This window comes from Colobus angolensis, unplaced genomic scaffold (assembly GCF_000951035.1).
Source record: "Colobus angolensis palliatus isolate OR3802 unplaced genomic scaffold, Cang.pa_1.0 Scaffold947, whole genome shotgun sequence".
In the NCBI taxonomy this organism is placed as follows: domain Eukaryota; kingdom Metazoa; phylum Chordata; class Mammalia; order Primates; family Cercopithecidae; genus Colobus; species Colobus angolensis.
In genome coordinates, this window is record NW_012123454.1 from 78,578 (window position 1) to 106,078 (window position 27,501).

General features: G+C 37.1%; 1 protein-coding gene across 4 annotated transcripts in view; it reads left to right on the forward strand.

Moving 5' to 3' along the window:
• TFG (TRK-fused gene) overlaps window positions 1-27,501 on the forward strand; it is a 40,354-nt gene that overhangs the window by 466 nt on the left and 12,387 nt on the right. For 2 of the 4 annotated variants that reach the window (XM_011932175.1, XM_011932173.1), the window contains exons 1-5: window positions 4,484-4,713; window positions 10,792-10,875; window positions 18,700-18,846; window positions 22,293-22,457; window positions 26,664-26,792. In XM_011932175.1, coding sequence (XP_011787565.1) covers window positions 4,530-4,713; window positions 10,792-10,875; window positions 18,700-18,846; window positions 22,293-22,457; window positions 26,664-26,792 — 709 coding nt within the window. In that variant the 5' untranslated portion in view covers window positions 4,484-4,529. Of the gene's footprint in view, window positions 1-4,483; window positions 4,714-10,791; window positions 10,876-18,699; window positions 18,847-22,292; window positions 22,458-26,663; window positions 26,805-27,501 lie in introns of those variants that run through there. The other 2 variants (XM_011932172.1, XM_011932174.1) reach the window with 2 other exon arrangements.

The following is a 27,501-nucleotide window of genomic DNA, read 5'->3' on the forward strand; positions in this document are numbered from 1 at the left end:
GGGGAGGGGAAGGGAGGTCGCGGAGGGGGAGGGCAGAGAGGCAACCCCTGGCCGCGCTGGCCAGGAGGCTCGCCTCGGGGGCTCCGGGAGGCGAGTGGGCCAGCTAATGCCTTGGTGCAGCCTGTGTCCAAGGATATGGATTGAGAGGAGAGTGGCTTTGGGAGGCTGGGTCGGCCGGCGCCCAATCCCCGAAGGGGCTCGGAAGGGTGCATAGTGGCGCCTACGGGAATAAGTTGATTGGGGACACTGAATTGGAGCCTCGTTCCTTGGCTAAGTCAACGCTTAATCAAGCGCCAGCTGGAGGCCCAACCTGGTTTTATAGTGATGATTCTAGCTAATTTTAAGAGTTTGCTTTGCTGGACACTATAATAAGTATTTGAGATGCAGTATTTCATTTAATCATCACAAGGATGCCTCCAAATTCACATATTGTTATTTTCATTTCGAATGTGTTGAACGTGAGCCTTCGAGGACTTAAGATCACATCGCTGGTAGTGGGAATCTTTACTGTCTTGCTACACTGCCTCTGAGGCAGGGTTTGAGGCCTGTTGCCTTGTTTAGAATAATTACAGTTGACTTAGTGTTTCTTAAAGGAAACTGCTCCCCTTAGGAGGTGCCTAAGCCACTGCCTCTGAAATTGAGCAGGATCTTAACCCTTACAGAGAGCAGAACCAGAAGTATGGCCACTGAACCTAGATCCTGGTTCAGGAGGAAGGGTTTTTATATGACCTTGAGCATGTCAGATTATTCCCAGTGCTGAGAAAAGCGTTCCTGTTGGAGGGTTGTATTATACAAGTTAGAGGCCGAGACATTTCTGGACTTCAGAGGGGCCGGGGTAGGGACAAGGTGGAAGAAGAGCTTGTTGTAGGACTCCTACTGGCAGTTCTAGGAGCTAGTTGTTAATTCCAGTCTCTACTTTGGAAGAGAAAACGAGTACCAGAATTCTGTATATGAAGTAATGTTGGGATGGGATTTCCCCTTGAGAGGAAACTTTTGTTGCACACTTACTTTTGAGATAGTTTTGTGTTTACTCTGGGGAGATGACTGCACGAGGTAACGACAGCTTTAGGAAAGAAGCGCTGGTTCCTGGCCACAAGATGTTTAGAGTCAATGGGAAACACAAAAAGTGAATTTGCACGCAAACACATGGCAGATAGAAAGAATACGTGACTCATTTTTTTTTTTTTTTTTTTGAGACGGAGTCTCACTCTGTCGCTCAGGTTGGTGTGCAGTGGTGTGATTCCCCCGGCTCACTGCAACCTCCGCCTCCCGGTTTCAAGCGATTCTCCTGCCTCAGCCTCCTAAGTAGCTTGGATTACAGGCACGCACCACCATGCCTGGCTAATTTTTGTATTTTTAGTAGAGACGGAGTTTCACCATGTTGATCGTCTGGTCTTGAACTCCTGACCGTGTGATCCGCCTGCCTCAGCCTCCCAAAGTGCTGGGATTACAGGTGTGAGCCACCGCGCCCGGCCTTCAAAATTTAAATCCATTGAAATTGGGCAACAAACCCGTACCCCAGTCAGAAGGACATACCATCAATTATATTCAAAGCTGGAATTTTTTCTTAATTAGGAGTGTGTCTGACGGAAGTCACTTCTAGCTACATAAAGAAGGTACAGTGTGAGGATCGGATGTAAAGACTGATCTATATTACAGCTTTCTTCTCCCATACTTCAAAAAATTTAAACAAAGTCTTTAAATACTATGTCAGGCACTTTTCTAGGTGCTGCTGGGAATAGATAATACCAGCTCACTGAAGCTAAGCACTGGCTCCTTTTACGTTATTTCTGGTTTACACTTCTTGTAGAAAGGAGAAGGTAACAAATACATTGATTGTTTGAAAGGTCTGTATTACTCTTAGGCTGCCAGAGCAAACAAGATGGAATGTTTATCATCTTGGTAAAATAATTATACTTTAGAGCTTGGCACATAGTAGGTATTTAGTAAGTAATTCCTGAATGCAGAAGGCATTGCAGAAAGCATTGCAGAAGGCGAAGAGTTGGTTATATGGAGATTTCTGTTAATCACTGTCTTCATGAGAAGTCCATTGTGAGAACTGGCAGATAAAAAACTAACTGTATTCTTACTTTGCGTTAAGCTAAGCATGGCATCTCTGGAGTGGAATGCAGTTCACTCTATTCTGCATTGACCTTAGAGTGTTATATTTAGTTTTAATGACCCATTTCATTGAAGATTTATTAATAAAATATCTGTTCAGAGCATGGTGAGGGGTCTAGAGATATTAATTTAAGGACTAGTTAGGTGAAAGGACGAAGGGTATTTATATGAAGAATAGTAGGGCATTAATATATAATATTCATATAATAGGATTCATGGCAACTTTTTTCAAGTACTTGAAGTGTTGATATGCTGGGGGAGTAGGTGAGTGCTTTCACATACCCCGAAAGAATAAACAATAATTGCAGAGAAGTGTGGTGTTAATGAAATAACAGATTTAAGAGGAGGAAGCAGAAAGCTGCTAGTATTAAGGCAGGAAGTTGAAACTAGAATGTGGCCAGTAGGAGTTTTTGGACACCTTTAAATGTCTCAAATCATTTTCTTGGGCAGAAGGAGGAAGGAGTTGATACTTAGGAAATGTTGAACGATTATAGGTAACATTCAGGAACATCTTGGCCTTGAGAAGAAGAGATATTAACCCATTATTTGATAAGTATATCCTCCCTTATTATCTAGCAACTATTTAACTTGCTAGAGACCTTCAACATTATTTTGAATTTAAAATTACACAGTCGTGGCTGGACTTGGTGGCTAACGCCTGTAATCCCAGCACTTTGGGAGGCCAAGGTGGGTGGATCACTTGAGGTCAAGAGTTTGAGAGCAGCCTGACCAACATGGTGCAACCCCATCTCTACTGAAAAAAACAAAAATTAGCTGGGCGTGGTGACACCTGCCTGTAGTCTCAGCCACTCAGGAGGCTGAGGCACGAGAATCCCTTCAACCCGGGAGGCGGAAGCTGCAGTGAGCTAATAGTGCGCCACTGCACTCCAGTCTGGTGACAGAGTGAGACTCCATCTCAAAAAAAAAAATAATAATAATAATAAAAATACAGTCATTACAGGATAGTCATACTGAATAAAATTAAAGATTAAAATGAAACCTAAGGGAAAATTCTGTAATGAATCAGTGTTTAGTGGCTAGTTGTTTGACACTGTCTTATTTAATAAAGTATACAGTCCAATCATACACACCCACCCAGGTGGGAGAGTTAGGGAGTCTGCAGCACAGTAGTGGACAGTCTGTAAACAGTTCAGGTGGGTGTTACTAATTTGTCCTTTCTCCTTCAGTTCCCCCACATAGAGAGGAAATTAAAGACATGAGATCTTTCTTAGAAAAACTTGAGGCTCTATTTGAGTATTCACACATAACTCTGTCTTCAGAGTTAGCATTTAGAGTTTATAGGATAATGGAGTTTTGAAGCCAGTAGTTATTTTTCCCTTTATTTAATAGCTATTGGATGACTATTGTCTGCTAGGCACTGTTGTAGGTTCTGGGAATATGGAAAACATAATTGTTTACTTCCTGCCATCAAGTGGAAAAGACAATAAAAAGTTACAGAGTTTTGATATTTGGTAGTGTTAAGTGCTTTGAAGAAAAATAAAGCAGAATAAGAAGATAATGACAGGGGAGCCATTTTAAATTAGATGGTTAGGAAAGACCTCTCTCAGTTAACACTTGGTAAGGAATCTGAATCATATGAGGGGTATCAGAAAGTTTCAAGACAAAGGGAAAACCTGAAGTATGGGTATAGCAGGGGTGAGTGAAGAACAGAGGTAGGAAATGAAGTTAAATACTTGGCCAGGGACCAGAGGCCAGATGATTTTATAGGTCTTGAGATGAGAATGCATTGGAAGGTTTTGAACAGAATGAGGCTAGGTTTTACTTAACAGCGTTAACTGTGGTGGTGAGACTAGATTAAAAGTGGGCAAAGGTAAAAATCAGGCAGACTGGTTAGGAGTCTTTTCCAGTCATTTAGGCAAGCGATGATGGTGGCTTGAGTCAAGTTGATAGCAGTGAAGGTGCTGAAGTGGTTGGACCCCAGAGTTATTTTAAAGGTAGTGGCAACCATATTTTGTTGGCAGTTTGGATGTAAGGTTTGAGAAAAAGAGATCAACCAAGATTTTTTTGTCTTATACAACTCGAAGTAGGATAAACAGGCCTATAGGAGAGGCAGTTTTAGGTGGGAGATCAGGAATTTATTTTTAGATATAGTAAGAAAAATCTAAATGGTAATGTCAGATGAACAGTTAAGTATGAGAAAGCATTATAGTAGACATAAAATAAAAGCTTATTTTATTATCCCTACAGTACAATAATGTTGCCTCCAGACCATTTTAACATAAATATGGTAACATGGGGATAATGAATCTTTTGGAGGCCAGAGTTTCTTAGCATCTAATAGTAGCATTGCTCTCAACTTTTAAGGTATGTTTTGTTGTTTAGTTATCAAAACCATTTTTATCAGTCTTTCTCTAGAGTTGTATATATAGAACATCCTGGAGTCCACCATGAACGGACAGTTGGATCTGAGTGGGAAGCTAATCATCAAAGCTCAACTTGGGGAGGATATTCGGCGAATTCCTATTCATAATGAAGATATTACTTATGATGAATTAGTGCTAATGATGCAACGAGTTTTCAGAGGAAAACTTCTGAGTAATGATGAAGTAACAATAAAGTATAAAGATGAAGGTAAGAGTATTTTTAAAGCTATTTTTTAAAGTCCTTTTTTTTTTTTTTTTAAAAGAGACAGAGCCTCTGATTGCCCAGGCTGGAGTACGGTGGTGTGATCATAGCTCAGTGTCACCTCAAACTCCTGGGCTCAAGCAATCCTGCCTCGGCCTCCCCAAAGTGCTGGGATTATAGGCATGAACTGCCATGCCTGACCTTAAAGTCTTAGGTATTGTATGTGTTATTTTGCCCATTTTTATTGGACTCTTTCCCGTCCTCTCCTTCATGGTAGTTGAGCCCTTTCTTGTATTAAATGCGATGTTCATATAGTTACTGTAATTCTCTTATCAGTTAAAAATAGCTAAGTGGGGCCGAGCGCAGTGGCTTATGCCTGTAATCCCAGCACTTTGGGAAACCGAGGTAGGCGGATCATTTGAGGTCAGGAGTTCGAGATCAGCGTGGCCAACATGGTGAAACCCTGTCTCTACTAAAAATGCCAAAAATTAGCCGGGCGTGGTGGCATGCACCTGTAATCCCAACTATTTGGGTGGCTGAGGCAGAGAATTACTTGAACCCGGGAGGCGGAGCTTGCATTGAGCTGAGATCGCTCAACTGCACTCCAGCCTGGGTGATGCAGCAAGACTCTGTCTCAAAAAAAAAAAAAATTGCTAAGTGGTTTATTAGAAGGGAAGTGTTAGAACATTTTCACATACATTTTTACAAGCATTGTTTTCTCCTTTTGTCCATATAATTCTGGTTTCTTTTAGCCTAAAATTTTTTTTTCTATTCTTATTTCCCAAAATGAAAGGTTTTAGTGTGCATGGAATGAAAAAGGCTTTCATGGTCAACTACGTATGGGAAAGCTGGTTTAAGCAAAGACAAAAGTGTTTCTTTAGGAGTTTTCAGATTATAATACGTTTATATACGTTTTCAGAAGTTTGTAGTATGCAGTGTTCCCAGACACATTTGTTGACAAAATTCTCTTTATGGAAATAGGTTTTGCATGAAAAATGTTTCAGCAAACACACTAAGTAGAATTATAATAGTAGACTATATTTCCTATTCTTTAACCTGCCTTCTTTGTTAACATCTCTGCTGAAATTTTTTCTTTAGGTGGTTACCAGTGTTTTTCTACTGTTGAACTTACTTGCAGTGTATTTAATCTTGACCTCACTATTTAGCACTGCTACCCACCCCATCCTTGTTTTTAAATACTTTTACCTCTTACCATCTCTGACACTGCTTAACCTGGTTATCTTATCACTAATATGTTTTCTCTGTCTGTGTTAGGGTTGGCTTAAAGTAATGCCAGCAGATATAATAGAAATCTTAAAATCTGAGTGGTTTAATAGTTGAGAAATCTTTCAGGGATCCAGGCTGAAAGAAGCTGTTACCTTCAACACATGGCTTATAAGCTCACCATAGGCATTGACATTGGCGGGCAGATGAGTGAAGACAGAGTATGAAGAGTCATATGGGAGATTTTACTCACTAGGCCTGATGGTGTGTGTCATGTCTGCCCTTATCGCATTGGTCAGTACCCAGTTACATGGCTCTGCTAAGATTCAGATGGATTGAGAAGTATAGTCCCTGGTTGAGCAGCCACTTTGCACAACTTATACTGTGCAAGAGAAGTGTAGATCACTGGTGATCAGTTAATTGACCATCTAGCTAAAGGTATAATTCTCCTTTCTTTTTGTGATGTGTAGTCTAAGAGCACCCAAAATAAATTTTTGAGAGTTGCCCATGTTAAGAAACAATAAAGGATAATACTTTTTTTCCTGTTTTCTTATGCTTATCATACCTTGATTTTCACCTCTGTAACTTTGAAGTGTGTGCCTTAATTTGATCAGTTACTTTTTGTTTGTTTGTTTGTTTGAGACAGGGTCTCTATCATCCAGGCTAGAGTGCAGTGGCGTGATTGTAGCTCACCATAACCTTGAACTCCTGTCCCCAAGCAATACTCCCAACTCAGCCTCCTAAAGGCATAAGCTACCGTGCCCAGCCTACAATAAAGATTTTTAACTTTTTTTTTTTTTTAGCAAAGTCCTAAGAGTGCTTTTTTAAAAAAAATTTTGTTTTAATTGACAAATAATTGTGCATATTTATGGGGTACATAGTAATGTTTCATTACATATAATGGGATTAGATCAGGATAATTTGCATATCCGTCACCTCAGATATTTATTTCTTTGGGTTAGAAACATTCAATATTCTCCTTCTAGCTATTTGAAATTGTATAACATGTTGTTGTTAACTATAGTCATCCTATAGTGCTATAGAACACTGGAACAACTTCTATCTAGTTGTAATTTTGTGTCTTTTAATAAATCTCTCCCTATCCCTCTTTTCCCCTACCCTTCGCAGCCTCTCCTGTCCTCTCTTCTGCTTTTTACTTGTATGCGATCAACTTTTGTTAGCTTCCACATAGGAGAGAGAGCATGTAGTATCCTTTTAACTTAATGTCTTCCAGTTCCATCCATGTTGCTGTGAATGACAGGGCTTCATTCTTTTTTGTGGCTGAATTGTATTCCATTGTGCATATATACCATATTTTCTTTATCAGTTCTTCTGTTGTTAGACACTTAGGTTGATTCCATATCTTGGCTATTGTGAATAGTGCTACAGTAAACATGTGAGTGCAGATGTCTCTTCAATATACTGGTTTCTTTTCCTGTAGTTAGATACCCAGTAGTGGCATTGCTGAATCGTGTGTTAGTTGTATTTATAGTTTTTTGAGGAACCTTCATACTGTTCTCCATAGTGGCTGTACTGTTTACATTCCTACCAATAATATATAAGAGTTCCCTTTTCTCTTTGTTCTTGCCAGCATTTGTTATTTGTCTTTTTGATGATAACCATCCTAACTGGGGTGAACCTCATTGTGGTCTTCATTTTCCTGATATGTGTGCATTTCCCTAATTTGTGATGTTGAGCATTTTTTTCATATATTTGTTGACCATTTCTATGTCTTTTTTTGAGAAATGTCTGTTCAGATCATTTGCCAATTTTAAAATTGGATTGTTTGTTTTTTAGCTGTTGAGATGTTTGAGTTCCTTGTATATTCTGAATATTCATCCTCTGTTAGATGAGTAGTTGTATTTCCTCCTATTCTGTAAGTTCTCTTTTCACTTTCTTGTTTCCTTTGCTGTGCAGAAAAGCTTTCCAGTTTGAGATAATCGTATTTATTTTTGCTTTTATTGACTGCACTTTTGAGGTCTTATTCATGAAATCTTTTCCCGACCTATTGAAGAGGTTATCCTTTTCCTAATGAGAGGTCTTGGTGGTTTTGTCAAAAGTCAGTTGACCGTAGAGAACATGGGTTAATTTCCAGGTTCTCTATTCTGTTTCGTTGTTCTATGTGTTCTGTTGATCTATGTGTTCTCTTGGTCAATGGGTCTGTTTTTATGTCAGTTCTGTTGTTCTGTGGGTCCATTTTTATGCCAGTCCGTGCTTACTACAGCTTTGTAGTGTATTTTGAGGTCAGTAAGTGTTACACCTTCAGCTTTGTTCTTTGTATAGTATTGCGTTGACTGTCTGGGGTTTTATGTAGTTCTGTAGAAGTTTTATGATTTGTTTTTAAATTTTTGTGAATAATTTTATTGGTGGTTTGATAGGGATTGAATTGAATCTGTAAATTGCTTTAAGTAGTTTTGTCGTTTTAATGATATTTGTTCTTCTAATCTATAAGCATGGGATGTCATTACATATGTCAGCTCTTCAGTTTCTTTCATCAGTGTTTTTTTTTGTAGAGGTTTTTCATCTTCGTTAAACTTCCTCAATATTTAAAAATTTTTGTAGCTATGGTTAATGGGATTGCATTTTTTATTTTTATTTTTTGTATTTGTATAGAAACACTACTTATTTTTGTGTATTTATTTTGTTTCCGACAACTTTATTGAATTCATTTATTGGTTCTAAGGGTTTTGGTAGAGTTTTTAGGTTTTTGTGTATATAAGATTATGTCATCTGCAAACAGGGAAAGTTTGACTTCTTCCTTTCCAATTTGGATACCCTTTGTTTTTTTCTCTTGCATAATTGCTCTGCCTAGTACTTCCTTAACTCTTTTTTTAATTTTTAATTTTTATTTATTTTTTATTTTTTTGTCTTGACACAGTGTCTTGCTCTGTCTCCTAAGCTGGAGTACAATGGCGTGATCATGGCTCATTGAAGCCTTGAACTGCTTGGCTCAAGCAGTCCTTGCAGCTCGGCCTCCCATGTAGCTGGGACTGCAGGCATGTGCCACTGCACTCAGCTTCTTCTTAATGTTTATCAAAATGGGGCTCTCACTGTGTTGCCCAGGCTGGTCCTGAACTCCTGGGCTCAAGCAATCCTCCTGCCTTTGCCTGCCAAAGTGCCGAGATGACAGGCATGAGTCAGTGTGCCTGGCCTTTAACTGCCTTTTTTCACTTGAAGATGCTTTGCATTTGTCTCAAACTGACCTCATTGATTGGCTTTCTCTTAACTACCTTGTTTTTGTTTAGGTCTAAGGTCAGCAAACTTTAATAGATCAGAGATAATAACTATTTTAGCTTTGTGGGTCACATAAGGCCTCGGTCTTATCTTTTTTTTACAATGTAAAAACCATTTTTCATTCACAGACCTATAACAACACAGGGATTTTACCCCTTGGTCACAGTTAGTGGACCCTTAGCTTGAGTTGTAATTTGTCTTCCACATTTAGTTACAACTTTGTATTTCATGATTTTTTTTTTTTTTTTTTGAGACAAAGTCTTGCTCTGTCGCTCAGGCTGGAGTACAATGGTGTGATCTTGGCTCACTGCAACCTCCACCTCCCAGGTTCAAGTGATTCTCCTGCCTTGGCCTCCCAAGTAGCTGGAATTACAGGCACACGCCACCACACTCGGCTGATTTTTGTAATTTTAGCAGAGATGGGGTTTCTCCATGTTGGTCAGGCTGGTCTCGAACTCCTGACCTCAGGTGATCCGCCCACCTCAGCCTCCCAAACTGCTGGGAGTACAGGTGTGAGCCGCCACACTCGGCCGAAAAGTTTTTGATTGTTTTGATTTGTCTCCCTTAGATTCTGTTAGTAGAGTGGAGGGATGGCTTAGGTGAAGTTCCTGCCATCGGAGATAACTCTGTTTCTGTTGTAGGATTCAGAAAAGAAAAAAAGTAACAGGAGGTTTTCCTTTTTACATACATAGTTTATTTTCTTTTAAAAATGTGTTTATGAAAGTTGAACATTAAACTGGTATGTTACGGGAAGTGGGTCTGGCTATAAGGAGCTAAAAACAGTTACAAAATTCTCAGTTTTGTCATCTTTGTCCAAAATAAATCCACCTAATTCGTGTTAAAAATAGGTGCAGCAGAGCATCCCAGAAGTAGTCTTGTGGCCTCCCCAGGACAGAACTCCTCCCCACCCAACTGTTTGTGAAGATACCCTGCAGAGGTCTCTGATGAACTCCTTGTCTCTGGCTGCTTTTTTTATTCTTGCTTTCTTTAGAGAACATATTTTTCCCTTAGCCCTTTGAAAGCTTTTGACACATACAGTTGGTATGCTAATTATAGCATTCTTTATCCCTGAGATCTGGGGGACGTCATGGTCATAAATATGCATTGTTTTGAATATATAAATATTTTTCTAGGAAGAGTTGATTGTTTTCATCTTAGTATCAAAATGGTCAGTGACCTGGAAGGATTTACTATCCATTCATTAAAGCAGTTTTGCAACAGTAGTGTTTTACTGTACCTATGATTAAGATTTGAACTTTGGGAAACTTTTTTATTTCTTGGTAAAATACGTAAATTTTTTGGAATGAAAAGATTTCAGTCTAAACCAACAAGTTATGATATTACTGTCTATGAATCTCCTCCTAGTGACTAGTAAATATTAAGGCACTTAATGCATTAACTTTAGCTATATTTTTTCATGTGGATATGTGTAAATACCTTGCCGTAAGAGTAATAAGCAAAACTGATTTAGTGTGTTTTTGAACAAATGTGTTTTTGCTAGACAAACCTTTAAAGTTTAAGGGTTTTATGGGAGAGTTCAACTATGTTCTACAATCTACATTTTGGATTTTTAATTTTTACTAGTTTACTGCTTATACAAATCTGAAACTTTTTTTTTAATTCCAGATGGAGATCTTATAACAATTTTTGATAGTTCTGACCTTTCCTTTGCAATTCAGTGTAGTAGGATACTGAAACTGACATTATTTGGTGAGTAGTAAACTTTCTAATAAATTTACTATTTTATTCATTGTATTTTAAAGATGTTTGGCTTTTTTCCTTTTAAAGACTCAGGTAAGCAATAACTGATTCAAATATTATTACATTTATTTATGTCCAGGTAGTTGTTTTAGGTTACTTGAAGCTTATGGCTATGTATGTTTTAAGCAAATGATGGAAGTTTAATTCAGTAAGAACAGAGTGTTAAGTATGTTATTTTTTTGAAATCAGGTATAACTTAGTTATCCCTGGTACAGTATTATAGTTTTAATTTAGCTGTATTAGAATTTTTGAATTGTAATTATTTTCTTTCACATTACAGTATGTTGTTACTTATTCTCAGGGCTTAACATGTAAGTCTGATACTTGAAACCAGTAGTCTCCAACCTTTTTGCACCAGAAACTGGTTTTGTGTAAGACAGTTCTATAGACGGTGGGGGTGGAGGGGGGAGGTCAGCGGGAGAAGGTTTCGGGATGAAACTCTTCCACTTCGCATGTGCAGTTTGCAATAGGGTTCACACTCGTATGTGAATCTAATGCCACTGCTGAACTGACAGGAGGCAGAGCCCACCACTTACCTCTTACTGTGCATCCCGGCCCGGTTTGGTTCCTAACAGGCCACAGAGCAGCACTGGGTTGGGGACCCTTGCTTTAGACAGTATTTCCCAAGGAGTACTTAAAGATTAAAAATAGTTCTGATAAAAACCAATGCAAGACTAATTTTAATCTTTTAGATTTTTTCTTTTAGATCTTAATAGATATGCAAGGCAGAACTTTAAGGGACAAGATAGAAAAGATTACAGAGTTAAACGTTAGTGTGATTATGTGAAAAATAAAGTGTGTACGCTTTTTGCGGTTTTGTTTAGTGTTTCATTTTTTAAAATTTTGTTGCATGAATCTTAAAGTTCAGTATGAAATACAATCATGGTCTACTGATTTAATTTGTATCTATTTCATCTCCATCTAGGAAGGATGAATATGAATAATCAGAATTTAAATGTTAAATAACAAAAACTGTTTAAAATTATTTAAAATAAAGGTATATTTTTACAGTATTGAGTATAAAATACTTAACTATTGACTAGGCATAAAGCAGATTAGATAATCTGCAGACCCTTAGTTTAAACAGGATCTGCTGGATAAACTTACAAATGTATTTTTTGAATTCTGTAACTCAGCTTGCCCAGGAAAGTAAGGGAAATATCCAGGTAGCAAAAAATAGATGGAACTAAAGCCTGATGTACCAAAAGCTGAAACTTGGGGTGTTCTTGGTGGTGATAGTAGAGATTTTAGCCTCCATAATTTAAGGAATTGCCATCTGGTGTCTACATGGTGTAGGCCCTTGGTACTAGTCCCTTAGTAGGCCATGCTGTCAAAAACAATATTTTAGAAAAGTCTACCTTGATACAGGAAGAGTCAAGGAAGCTTGACTCTTATACCTTGGGCCATCAGGGGCTTGGGAAGTGTCCCTTGAGGATTCATAATTGTGGTCCTTAAGTGAGCTGGGTTTAAATTTAAACTATCCGTGTAGTTTGGTAACTCCGAAGCCCAGATGTTACCATTTTAGAAAAATCTCAGAAGAAAGGCCAAAATCTTTTGAGGGGTGTATTCTCAATCCAGGTCACATAGGTTTCTCACAGACAAAACTATAAGACACACAAAACTGTCATGTAAGCAAGAACCACTGGACACAACTAATAGTAGGATTAGATTTTCAAGAACTTTTGTTAATATATGTGATAGTCTATAAAATTAAAAGTTATTTAAGACATAAAAGAAGGAATAAGAATATAAAAGTGGCCAGGCGTGGTGACTCATGTCTGTAATCCCAGCACTTTGGGAGGCCAAGGCGGACGGATTGTCTGAGCGCAGGAGTTCGCGACTGGCCTGGGCAACACAGTGAAACCCTGTCTCTACTGAAGTACAAAAAATTAGCCAGCTGTGGTGGTGTGCGCCTGTAGTCCCAGCTACTTGAGAGGCTGAGGCAGGAGAATTGCTTGAACCTAGGAGGCGGAGGTTGTAGTGAGCCGAGATCGTGCCACTGCACTCCAGCCTGGGTGACAGAGTGAGACACCATCTCAGGAAATAAAAAACAAAAAAACAAGAATGTAAGAGTAAGGTGCTATTGTGCTATGGAAAAAGAATAAATAGATTTTAAAAAGAAAGTAACTTGGAAATGAGAAATATAATCATTGAAATTAAACACTAAGTGGATAGGTTAAACACATTAGTCCTAGCTTAAAAGAGAATTAGTGAACTGCAAAGGAAATCCAAATAAATTACAGAGTTAAGCACAAAAACACAGGCAAAGAGAAGGTGAAAATGAGAACATCCAGAATATTTCTATTCAGAGTTTCAAGAAGGAGAGAATCGGAGAGTGGAAACATGTTGAGGTAATGGCTAAAGAAATTTTCAGAAATGTATAAAAGATATAAACCCTCAGATTCAGAAGGCACAGGGAGCCTTGAGCAGGGGTAAGTAAAGGCAGATCCCCACTGGACATATTGTCATGAAACTGGAAAATGTCTAAGACAGAGAGATTACCTTAAAAGTAGCCAGAGAGAGTAAGACTGATCACATATGAAACAATTAGACTGTTGGTAGACTTCTTCATAGTAATAATAGAAGCTAAAATACAGTAGTGTCACAGTTGCAAAAAGTTAAGAAAAATAACTAGAAAAGTAGCATCCTATACTCCACTAAATTTCACGAATGAGGATAAGTAAAAATACTTTGACAGACTGAGAATTTACCACTCACAGACCCTTGTTAAAATAATTTTTAACAGTGGTCTTCATCAAGAAGGAAATTTAGTTCAGAAGGTGGTGAAAGATGCAAGAAGCAATGTGAGCAGATAAACTGTTGCTTGATCCCAGGCCCTCAGTAGGGTAAGCTTTCAAAACCAATATTTTAGAAAAGCTTTTCCCTTGATACAGGAAAAGTCAAGGAAGCTTAACTCTTAAATCTTGGGCTGTCAGGGGATTGGGAAGCACTAATGAAATTAATGTGTACATTTTAATGAGCATTGATTGTTACAAAAAATTAATAGTTTTAGGGAATAAAAACAATTTGGGACAAGAATACTGGGCAAAATATATAAGAAAGGAAGGGATGATAGGAATACAAATATTTTAAGGACTTATTTGGGAGGAAGATTGTAATTAACTTTAGATTTTTTAAATTGCATACTACAAATGCAGAAGTATGCATGATATATACATGTAAGAGTTATTATTGAAAAATTAGACATTGTCAGGAAAGGAGAAAAAAAGAAAACAAAAGGGTACCTGTTCAGTAGAAAGTGGTGGCAGAATAAAAGAAATAGAAAGCTTAATAGATAGAACAAGATACTAATCACAGTACACAGAAATTGACTACATATATCAGTTAAAATAATCTCTTAATGGAGTTTAAAAAAAAATTCAGTTCCATGCTACTTCCAAGAGACATAAAATACTATTATGCAAAGCTCGAAAGTAAAGGGCTAGAAAAAGAGACTAGACAAATGCAAAGAAAGCTGGTTATTAATAGAATAGACTTGTATAAAAACTTGAGTAGTAATAGTCACTCTATGATGATAAAAAGAATAATTCACTGCAACTGTATAACAATCTGAACACTTATACATGTTAGCTTTAGATGTTTTCCCCTAAGAAAAATTGACAGAACAAAGATAAATCAATAAATGTACAATTATGGAAGAGCTGATAAATCAAGCAGGCTCAAACAGCCTTGGTCTTCTACATCTAGCAGTTAGGGAGAAATACAGTTTTTTGTTTGTTTGTTTTTGAGTACTCATAGTGCATTATAGAAGTTGACTGTAAATCAAGTCTTCCAGAAAATTCCAAGATATAACAGAGAATAGATATTTTAAAAGTCGTATTCTCTGGCCTCTTTAGAGAACATTGGACAGAATATGTAACCCAAATTTCCCTACTTTTGGAGACAAATACAGTTGTAAATAAGTCAAAGAAGAAATAATAATGGGAATTAGAAATAAGTAGGTAATGACTTCTGTGTAACCAAGTTTTTAGAGAATGCTAAAGCTGTACTTAGAGTAGTACTTACAGCCTTAAATACTTATATTAGTAAACTGGATTGGAAAGTTTTGGAGGTATTCAAACAGTTAGAAAAGGACAAAGCTCAAATAACTTGGAAGGAAATAATAAAGAGCAGATGTGAACTAGAAATCGGAATTGTTAGGATCAACAATTTTGAAAAGATGCCGTTGGCAAATCTTTATGAGGATTAGTTAAGGAGAAACAAGGCACAAATAAGCAATATTAGAAATGAAAGGTTTATAGTAGAAACTTTAAAAATTTATATTATATATACCATGAATTCCTTTATTTAAATTTGAAAACTCAGGTGACATGGACAATTTCTTAGGGAAATTTAATGTACTATTTCAAGAAATAGAAAATTTGATTGCCCCATTTAACATTAAAGAAATTGGACCAACTATTATACCAAATGCTTAAGGAACAGATAGATGATTCTAAATTATACGAACTATTCAAGAGCATAGGCAAAGAGGGAATATGCACTAATTCATTTTGTGGGGTTAATATAACATTAACATGAAAACCAGCCAGGGAAAATGAAGACCAGTGTCACTTATGATCATAGATAGAAAATATTAAGTAACATTTACAAATCAAACTCATCAGTGAATATTAAAACACACCATTGTCAAAATTGCTCACCTAAGGAGTCTAAGATTGCTTTAAATTAGAAAATCACATACTACTTTCTATATAACAGATTAAAGGAGAAAAACTGAATCATCTCTAGATAAAGAAAAGCCATTCATATCTCAATCATGTTGAAAAGTCATAGCAAACTATGAATAAAAGGGAATTCTTTTTTTTGAGACGGAGCCTCTCACTGTCGCCCAGGCTGGAGTGCAGTGGCTTGATCTCAGCTCACTGCAAGCTCCGCCTCCCGGGTTCATGTCATTCTGCCTCAGCCTCCGGAGTCGCTGGGACTACAGGCGCCCACCACCACGCCTGGCTAATTTTTTTTTTGTATTATTAGTAGAGACAGGGTTTCACTATGTTAGCCAGGATGGTCTTGATCTCCTGACCTCGTGATCCACCCACCTCGGCCTCCCAAAGTGCAGGGATTACAGGCGTAAGCCACTACGCCTGGTCAAAAGGGAATTATTTTACCTCATATGGGGGCATTTATTACATAGAACAACTGCTGTGTGCCTAATATAAAAGGATTATAAATGTAACTAACATACCAATTATAATTATATACAACAAAACATAGTTGGAATAAATCTAACAGTCTAGATTGTTTTGGACGAAACATAAAATTATTTAAAATCAAGTAGGGGAATGGGTTTTAAGGAAAGGTACCCTGGGACATTTGATTATGTCTGTGTTGTTTCATTTCTTAGTGGTTAGGAGCAAAGATGAAAAAAATACTAAGGTTTGGCCAGGCGTGGTGTCTCACGCCTGTAATCCCATCACTTTGGGAGGCCGAGGTGGGCAGATCATGAGTTCAGGAGTTCGAGATCAGCCTGGCCAACATGGCGAAACACTGTCTCTACCAAAAAAAAAAAAAGAACATTAGCTGGGCGTAGTGGTGCACACCTGTAGTCCCAGCTACTTGGGAGGCTGAGGCAGAATTGCTGAACCCAGGAGGCAGAGGTTGCAGTGAGCCAGAATCAGGCCACTGCACTACAGCCTAGGTGACAGAGCAAGACTCTGTCTTGAAAAAAATATAAATATATATTAAGCTTTAACAAAGATGGGTGTTTAGTAAGTTTATCTTGTTGTGTGCTTGAAATGGTTCATGAAAGTCTTCCAATTATATTCACACTAATGAAGATACATTATTATGTGTACTAGGGTTCTCCAGAGGGATGGAACCAATAAGATACATGGGAGTTTTTTTAGGGAGAATTGCAAGGTGATTACAACGCGAAGTCCCATGATAGGCCATCTGCAAGCTGGGGAAAGAGAGAAGCTGATGCTGATAGTGGCTCAGTGACTCAGTTCAAGTCCAAAAGCCTGAAAACCGGGGAAGCTGATAGTGCAGCCTTTGTCTGTTGCCAAAGGCCCGAGAGTCCCCTGAGAAGCTGCTATTACAAGCCCTAGAGTCCAAAGGCCAAAACTGGAGTCTCTTGTCCTGGAGTCTGATGTCCAAGGGCAGGACGAGTGGAAGCAAGCATCTGGCATAGGAAGGAGAGCGAGCTAAAGACCCAGCAAGCAAACTTACCTTCTTCTGCCTGTTTTGTCATAGCTGCACTGGCAGCTGATTGGGTGGTGCCCACCAACACTGAAGATGGGTCTTCCTCTCCTGGTTCACTGATTCAAATGTCAATCTCCTCTGGTAACACCCTCACAGACACACCTGGGAACAGTACTTTACCAATCATCTAGGCATTCCTCAATCTAATCAAGCTGACAACTAATATTAACTTAATTAATTTAAACTTAGTTAATTTAAACTTTTAATTGAATATAATTTGGAGCTTAGTGCTCTTAAACCCACTAAGTAGATAATAACAGATTATAGGCCATACTAGGCATGTAAGTGCAAGGTTCTTAAACGTTCTCGTAAGATGTATCAGTGTGCTCCAAAGACTACCAGGAGCGCACCTGTAGTTGAATGAAGTTGGGTTTACAGACTTACTGCAGCAAGGGAGAATGAATACCGTGGAGAACAATAGGATGTTTTACAAATATGTTAGAAAAGGATTTTTTTGTTGGGCTTGGGTTTGTGTTAGCTGATTTTGGATAAGGTTCAAGGAAGTACAACTTTGCTCTGCATTGGATGCTCTTAGGAAGTAGAGATGATTCTATGATTGGATGTGTTACCAGATATTATCTAGAAGGTGAGAGGAATGAATCTTACTAAATCTTATCTGGAGGGTGGGAGGAATGAATTGAGGCTAAAGCTGTAGTTGGTAAAGCAGTAGCTGTCACTCATATTAGCCAGGATAAAAGGTTCTTTGGTCATTTTTCTGGTGTGGTCAGCGTTCTTGTTATTGTCTGAGTTTTGACATGGTTATGGACCGTTGATCTATACAGATGATAGTCTTCTGTGATATTAGTGTTCTTTGAAATATTTATGTTCAACAGGAGGACACCACAGCCTACCTGTGAGTGCCAGGCCAGCTTCTAGCAACACTAGGGCCTATCTTACTGTACCAGAGCAGTTTCTGGCTGCTAGGAGCTATTTTTCTCCTCAAATATTGGAGAAAAAACAGTAATACCAAGTGAAAACCAATAATTAATTGATGTAGGTAGGAGATTGTATTGAACTTCATAGCTGTGCAGGGAGTATGTGAACTACTGGTGAGTTTTCTTCTAAAAGCTTATAATTGGTGGTTTGATTTTGAAACATATTTAACAAAGAATTGCCCTGAACTTTTATTTTCACATAGATGGCCTTTTCTAATTAGGTGCTTCAGGAATTTGTATGTATGTATACTGGCAATGCATAAAGCATTTTAGTTAAGTTTTTGAACTCCTGTCTTGGGGTTTGCAATCAGAGCTTGTGTCACTTTTTTTTCTTTTCTTTTTAAAAATAACCTGAGTGTTGGCAGTGTTGCTGATGAAGGAATTCATTTTTTTCAGTCAACGAAATCATTTGGTCTGGCATCAAATCATTTGACTTTTTTTCCAAAATAAGTTATTAGCCATAGAGAATTCCTTTTTTTTAAAAAAGTTACTCCATTACATTGATACCTTGTTTTTGTTATTTTAAAGGAATTGTATTTATTTTTCCTTGTTGCATATTATTAGTATACTTATTCATGAACTTCTAATTTTAAGCAAATAACTGTTTTTATTTCAGTTAATGGCCAACCAAGACCCCTTGAATCAAGTCAGGTGAAATATCTCCGTCGAGAACTGATAGAACTTCGAAATAAAGTGAATCGTTTATTGGATAGCTTGGAACCACCTGGAGAACCTGGACCTTCCACCAATATTCCTGAAAATGGTAAACCCTGAATCCATTGTATTCTGATTTATTGTTCTTACGTCTTTTTGGAGGTTTGTAAAAACTCTTTTTAAGTAGGAGAAGGATGGCACCCCCAGTGTCACTCTTGTTCCTCTGCCTCTCTACTAGTATTTGTGTCTGTGTTCCTAAACCTAGCTGTTCATCAAGATTACTAGGAGGTTTCATTATACCAATTCCTGGATCTCATCATAGACCTACTGGAGTTTAGGACCTGTAAATCCCATTTTTAAAGTGTTTTCTGGGTGATTCTTTCACAACTAGTCTTAGACTTTTGGGTTTATTACACAGGTCAGTTTTCAAATCCTCTTGACACATGAACCCTTTTTACAGTAGATAAGTAATGAACCTTGGGAATTGAAAATCATTTCATGAATATTACGTAGTGTTGGAAGTAGTTTTAACTAAAAATCACTTAGATTAGTAATATTCATTAAAAATGGTACATTGTAAAGTTGAAACAATTTTTAATAATATTTAAAGAAAAACTTTTTTTTCCCCATTTATAGATGACATGTACTATTTGTGTTAAGATAAACCTAGAAGTATTGACATTTGGAACTGACATAATTTTGGGACCAAATGTATTTTAAAATGTGGACTGAAATTTAAGTATGTGTTATGACTTGAAAGTAGAGTTAAAAAATTGCTTTCTTCTTTTAAGATTCTTAGATGTTGCTTTTAAAGAAAACTTGTATTATTTTTTACAAATTCTTTGTTTGCTTATAATTTTCATATGTTTAAAACTGTCCATATTGTGAAATAGTAATTAAAAAAAAATCTGGTCTGGATGACTGCATGTAAAGGGCTTAACACGAGATAATTTTTGTGGATAAATGGCATGTGTTCTGTTTTTGGCCATTAAATAATTTGGGAGTTTTTGTTTTCTGTTTTTATTTTGGTTACAGTTTAAATAAAGACGTATTTTCCATCATTTCTAATCATGTGGAATTATGTTAATGATAGATGGTTAATAAATATTTGGTGATTGATTAGTGATTTCTAGTTCCACTTCTAATTTCAGAACATAAGGGGACAATTTTTCTAGAAGAATTCATAGATGCTGACACAACATTTGCATATAATTTCAGGGGATTTAACCATCTGCAAAATATTAAGAAATGTAGATGAGAATTTAACCAGTATAGCCAGTACTGTTCAGAAATTAGCTACAGTGGCCCGCATTCTACTCTCAGGAATGGATTTATGAATTTTTTGATTTAGGTGAAACTTTTTCCTCACCTCTTTCTTGCTACTGTTTATACTTCATTCTTTGTTTCTGTATTTTTATACATATTATGGTTAGCTTTTTACCTATGTTAATGTAAAAGATGTTAAAATTGGTTTCTTCTCTGCATCTTGGAAGTCATGCCATGTGTTGTTTTCTTGTATGGCCATCTTCTAGTTATTGTGTCCTGTCTGACGTATCTGATGATAAGATGATATAAGAATAATACAATCTGCATTTTATTTTTAGAGATAGTTCTAATTTTAAAAAACAAAAAAACCCTACATCAGAAACTGAAATCTAGTCCACAAAATGAAATTGCCAAATCAGCTGTCAGTGCTATTTAGAACCTGTGGATTACCCTCACCAAGAAATGTGGCCGCTTGTGGTCTTCAGCTCTCTCTTATAGTGGTTCTTGGATGCTTGTTTTCCTCCAAGAGGCAAATGATGTGTAAACTACCTTAGATAGAAGATTGACCTGTTGGCGGTATCTCCAGCAGCTAATGGAGCAAGTAGTAGGACCTATAGTGTGTTTCCTGATCGTTTTGGTTTGTGATAAGTGAAAAGAGGCGTAGGTAGTGAGATGTGAGGGGAAACAATTTGTAAGACTGACGTGGTATGCTCTGGGGATTAGAGGAAGGAACTTGTTAGGGAAGGTAGATAACTGGTAGACGTGTTTTAAAGGATACTTCTAGGGGTTTTCCTTTTCCAAAAACTTAGAAAATACTAGGGTAGCCTGGAATGGTACGTTAGGAATGAATGAGCTGCCAGCCAGTGTGTGCTGTGGGTACTTATAGTCCGTTTAGCACTTAGTTTTTTTCAGAAGATACATTTTGTATTGATTACAGGAGTGAGCTAAGAACAGATGTTCATTTACTTACTTGGTAACAAAAGTGATAATCATTGCCCCTTAATTGAGTAAATGGTTAACAACAGTCCCTTTGTTTACTTGTTCGTGTGTTTTGTTTGTTTTGGTGTCTTTTGTATCTTGGACTTGGATTCCTATTTGTAAAATGTAGGTTATTCTTGAACGCTGTCTTTCAAAAGACAGTAGTATAAATGCCTGTGGAATATCTTAATATCCTTAGAAGAAAAGCATGATTTTAAATTTAACCTGCTCATAATATTTAACATTTTGTTTTTTGTTGTTGTTTTAAATATTTTATTATAGAAAAGTTTAAGTATATACGAAAGTAGACATTATAATGAATCCCATAAACCCACATACAATTTCAACAGTTACCAACTTATGGTATCATATAATTATGCTACACACATTTCTACCACTCCTGTTACCTAGACTGGAGTGCAGTGGTACGATCTCAGCTCACTACAAACTTCTCCTCCTGGGTTCAAGTGATTCTCGTGACTCAGCCTCCTGAGTAGCTGGGATTACAGGCGTGCATCACTGTGCCTGGCTAATTTTTGTATTTTTGGTAGAGATGGGGTTTTGCCAGCCTGGTCTTGAGCTCCTGGCTTCAAGTGATCTACCCACCTTGGCCTCCCGCCGGGATTACAGACATGAGCTATCGCACCCGGCTCCCCTCCTGTATTATTTTGATGCAGATCCCATATACATCATTTTATCTGTAAGCATTTGAATAAGTATTTTAATAAGTAATATATATTAAAATAGAAGGTAGCAAATTCAAAAATGTTTTTAATGTGCTATTTATGGACGATTATGAATTAATTATGGTTGGCTTGATTTCCATGTAATTTAATAGTGGACCACTAGACAGTAAAAATGAAATGTAAAATTTGAGATCATAACCTTAGTTAAGTTTCTTTTTATAAAATAAAGCCTTAGTTCCTATAATTGTTATCTCCAGAGTGGGTATCTGATACTAGGATATAGGTCATTGGGCTCCAAAAAAAACCAAAACAGTAAAATGTTTCTCTTCATCCAGGAGCTTGTATTTTTTTCATCTCATATTTCTTACGAAAGGAGGTAAATAACTTTTTTGGAAAAGCTGTTGTTCATCTTCTGTTTCTTTTTGCCCTCTCCTCCCTGGTACTAGAAGTAAAAATACAAAAAAGTATAAAGAAAGTAAAATGATTTATAATCTTATATTCAGACATACTTAACATTCCAGACTATCGTTGTACACACACGTTATTTCCCTATCTTGTACGTTTAGGCCTTACTGAGTATAGATAAAAAGGAAACACGTTTTTGTTTATTCCTCTCTTCTTGCAGATACTGTGGATGGTAGGGAAGAAAAGCCTGCTTCTGATTCTTCTGGAAAACAGTCTACTCAGGTTATGGCAGCAAGTATGTCTGCTTTTGATCCTTTAAAAAACCAAGATGAAATCAATAAAAATGTTATGTCAGCGTTTGGCTTAACAGATGATCAGGTTTCAGGTAAGTTAGTTTCCAACTCCTTTATACCCTTCCTTTCCTTCATCTTTCCTTTCTTCTCTTTCGTTCTTTCTTTAATTGAAGAATAACTTGGATATAGTGAAGTGCACAAATCTTAAGTGTTCTGTTTAACAAATTTTTACATATTTGTACACTTATGTAAAAGACTAACTAGATTAAGATGTAGATTATTTCCAGTACTCAGAAAGCTTTCTTATGTCCTCTTCCCCAACAGTAGCACCCTCCCCCTTAAAGAAAAACCACTGTTGGGTTCAAGTAAATTTTTGAAAGTAAAATTTAGAAAGTTTTCAAAAATCTGAACTATTTTATAATTTGATTAGTTGCAGTATTCAAATTATATTTGATTTGTCTTTTCTCTTAGAGAAATTGAAAATTATATGTAGATTTTCTGGTTAAATTGCTTGAGTATAGAGTGGATTTTTATATAAACAAATTTTTAACCTTAAAGCAGTACCTATATTGTTTTATTCTTTTTAACTTTTGGTTGTAATTTCTTCATTATTTTTTCCCGCTTCTTTTTCTCTTTTCGGATTCTAGTAACATACATTGGAGAGCTTGATACTGTCTCATGGGTCGTTAAGGTTCATTTTTCTTCAGTCTTCTCTGTTCTTGAGGTTGGGTGATTCTGTTGAACTCTTCAGGGTCGCTGTGATTTCTAATATGCTGTTGAACCTTTCTAGTGAATTATTTAATTGTGCTTTCAGTTCTAGAATTTCCATTGAGTTTTTATAGTTTCTCTTTTTCTGTTGAGATTATTTTACATTCGTTAAGACTACATTTTCCTTTAATTGTTTGAATGTATTTATGTTTGATTCTTTAAAAATATTTAGAATAGCTGCTTTAAAACGTTATCTGCAACATCTAACACTTGGACCCATTTGGAGTCAGTTTCTTTTTTTTTTTTTTTTTTTTTGAGACGGAGTCTTGCTCTGTCGCCCGGGCTGGAGTGCAGTGGCCAGATCTCAGCTCACTGCAACCTCCGCCTCCCGGGTTTACGCCATTCTCCTGCCTCAGCCTCCCGAGTAGCTGGGACTACAGGTGCCCGCCACCTTGCCCAGCTAGTTTTTTGTATTTTTTAGTAGAGACGGGGTTTCACAGTGTTAGCCAGGATGGTCTCGATCTCCTGACCTCGTGATCCGCCCGTCTCAGCCTCCCAAAGTGCTGGGATTACAGGCTTGAGCCACCGCGCCCGGCCTGGAGTCAGTTTCTATTGACTGGGTTCCTCTCCCCCACACACACTCCCCAACTCCAGTAGAGTCACATTTTTCTGTTTCTTTGCCTGTCTAATAGTGTTTGGTCGAAAACTAGACATTCTGGTTAATATGTTGTAGTGACTTGGGATTCTTTATATTCTTTTGAGGATCTGGCAGGGAGTACATTTGTGTGGACTTTTATCAACATAAATAACAAACAGAAAAGGGCTCTCTAAAAGAAAAAGGTATTTGGGAATAGAGCATTGCATTGAAAATATGCATGCCGTAGTAAACTATGTGCGTATTCAGTGAGGTAGAGTCAGGCAAAGGTTTTTAAAGGAAAAAATGAGGAGAAAACGTAATTGTTTTGAAATAATTATTGTTGGCCACAAAGATCATTAGCAAGAGTGATGCCAGTCTGAGGTTGGACAGGCAGTTTCTGGGCAGATGTCCTCACAGTCACAGAAGTATTGATTTATTTATTTTTGCAAAGTTGTGATGGCCTTTGTGTAGGCTTGTGATTTTTGAACTCTTTTGTGATAGTTTTTCTAAGAATCCTCTCTTCATGGCCATATCAGAGTTTTTTGTATTTTTTAACATTAGTGATTTCATTTTGGTTTTGATAACTTTCACATACTCAGAACTACTCCTCCTTTCTCCCTGTGGTGTATAGCAGCTGATATGTATGCTCAGGCCTTTCAGCTTGCTCCAGGTGCTGCTTTTTCTCTGAGCCTTCTTGAGATATCCTCCTCCGCTCTCCCAGCCCTACAGTCAGCTGGGGATTTGGGCAGAGTATATATACCTAGATTTTGGGTCTTACCCTTTCAGTGCCACCCTCACCTCAGGGATTTTCCTCCTAAATCTTCAGCTGCTTGTCCAGCCATGAGGTGGTTAACACTGTGGTTTTCTGCCATTGGAGCTGCAGAGGTCAGCGCTTTTAATTCTTATCCATTCTAGTTTTATTGGGGTAAACTCTGGTGTCTGGTTGACTTTCAGTTATTTCAAATAGTTCTTTTGTTCATGTTTTTAGTTGTTACCTTGGGGGAGAGTTTATCTGATGGATTTACTTTGCCTTTATCAGTAGTTGGAAATGTATATAGTCTATTCATTTTGTATTTCTTAGAGACTTTCATGAATTACTCACTAAATAAAATTGTGTGAAAATCTGATGAGGTCAGACTTTTAAATTTTGATTTAAATGTACTGTATTCCAGGTAGAATAATATTATTATGATTCACATTATTTGAAGACTGTTTTTCTCACAGCTTTGTGTGTTGAATTATAGTCGGAAAAACTGTACACATGGCCAGGATACTTTTGTAGTTCTTCAGGTGTGATGTGATAAAAATATGGCTTATTACAATAATGAATGTGGCAATGGGAATGAGGGATAAAATATTACAAAGATGGAATGAACATTAACTGTCATAAATTACATATAAGGGAGGAAAGAGGAGCCAAAGTAACAAATAGATATATATTTAGGCTAATAACATAGTATCTTTTATAGGAAGAATGTGTATATGTATTTATCTACATAGATATAAATTTAAGTAAAATGGTGGTAGATAGAAACCATCATCGATTTTATTCTGGCAATCATCAGTCTCTCTCGCATTACCACTATTATATCCTAGTTTAGGTTCTTATTAATACTTGGACTGTCAGCTGTCAACTGTGCCTAATACTGTGGTAAGTTCTGAGAATACATCAGACCAGAAGATAGAAAGCCCTTAGAGAAATTAGTCTGCTGATAATAGCAAGTACTTCTTTGGAACTTTCTGAGTAGTAGTCACTTTTATAAGCTTTTGCTGTATAATTCCTTTTATAAGCCCGTGCCATAAGCTCTTGTTAACTCATAATCCTCACAATAACCTTATGAAATAGGAATTAGTATATCCTTTGTACAGATGAGGAAACTGAGGCACAGAAAGAGTTGATGTAACATCTCCAGAGTTACACAGCTAGTGAGTGACAGCACTAGGATTTGAACCTAGGTAGTCTAGCTCCAAAGCCTATGCTTTTAACCACTCTTCTGCATTGCTAAAGCAGAAAGAATTTAAAGGAATAAGACATATTTACATTGTCCTCAGAATCTGGTTTTTGACTGTCACAGCATTGGAACTGTAGTATATTCTGTCCATTCATTTCTGTGTTCATTATTTTGGAAGAATTACAGTGTCTCCATATGTAAGTTAGAGTGCTAGGCCTTGTGAGTCAGACAAAAACAGTCAACGGTCAGGAGCCCGGCCAAAAGACCGCAGAGGCTTTAAGAGTGAAAGGGGGAGCTGTTCAGAAATGCAAAGTAGAAGTCAGTATGGGTTAATAAAAGTAAACTAGATAGAAGTTCACTAGTGGAAAAAGTATTCATGAGTCAAGAAGGCTTACTAGAAGTGTGGAATTATAATTGGATTTTAAATAATGTCATATTTAATTATGTGAATGTTATATTTAAATATATGGGGTATAGTGGAGAGAACAGTGATAAATGAAATAGAGGTCAAAAAATATTAGATGCGTTATGGGAGTTGGGAGAAGTTAGTTTAGCTGAAAGGGAGACGTGCAAGAAGAGAAATTGTGAGAAATAATGTTTGGACCCTTAATGCCAAACTAGGGGGTTGAACTTTATTTATGGGCAGTGAAGACCCCTGGAAGAATGAAGTGATAATTTTGGTTGATATGCAGAATACATTGCTTGGAGTAGGAGGATATTGGCATTGCAGACATGAGTTTTGTTTTTTTGCAGGAAGAGGTTAAGACTCAGGAATATAGTACTTTACACTTTATAAGGAAGGACTTCCAGTTGTAGCTTTGGATTAAGAGACTGGAACAAAGGAAGAAATAAGTACATACATTTAATATAAAAAGCCATATATGTGGTTATATACTTATTCTATAGTACTTTTAGTATCTTTTAACCAAATTTATTCCTTGAGCTTACTGGGGGAAGGCCATGTATTGGATACTAAACTGACCTGTTTTTTGACTATTCAGGGCCACCCAGTGCTCCTGCAGAAGATCGTTCAGGAACACCCGACAGCATTGCTTCCTCCTCCTCAGCAGCTCACCCACCAGGAGTTCAGCCGCAGCAACCACCATACACAGGAGCTCAGACACAAGCAGGTCAGATTGAAGGTAAAATAGAGTTTAGAACACATATTTGGGAAAGTACATGTGAAGTGTTTATTGCAGCATTGTTGTAAACACTTCATGTATTTAGTCATGCCTTAAACGCAGGAAAAATTTTGATGTGCTGACAGATTTGATGTTAAAAAAACCAAATAGAACAATATGTCAGGTTTGTTTCCAATTAATGGAATGAAAAAAATACCTTAAAAAAGTGTTTCTATGAATATAGATAGAGTGAAAGACCAGTCATTAGTCAGTGGTGACCCTCGGGGAGGGTAGTGAAGTTCAGACTGGTGATTTCACACTTTATTTTGTGTTATGCTTACATGCTGTTTTATCTGCCTCCTTTCTTCAGCATCCGTGCATGATTTTTCTAATTTAAAAAGATTTCTAAGTACAGGTAAAGGATAACTTCAGTTGTAGTGGATTTTTTGGGTAAGATTAGTAGCCTTTTATAATTTTGTAAATTTAGCAATATGTTTTTAATGGAAAAAAAGCAGTGTATTTTAAGTCAGACTTTTTCTTCTGAAATAATCCATCCTTGGATATGCAATTTAGTCTCTCTGGGTTTTGATACTCTTTCACTGTAAAATGTGAAAATTGGACTAAACACAGTGGTTTCAAAAGAATGTCTTTAGTTCTGAATGAAATATAACTTGAGGCCGGGCGCGGTGGCTCAAGCCTGTAATCCCAGCACTTTGGG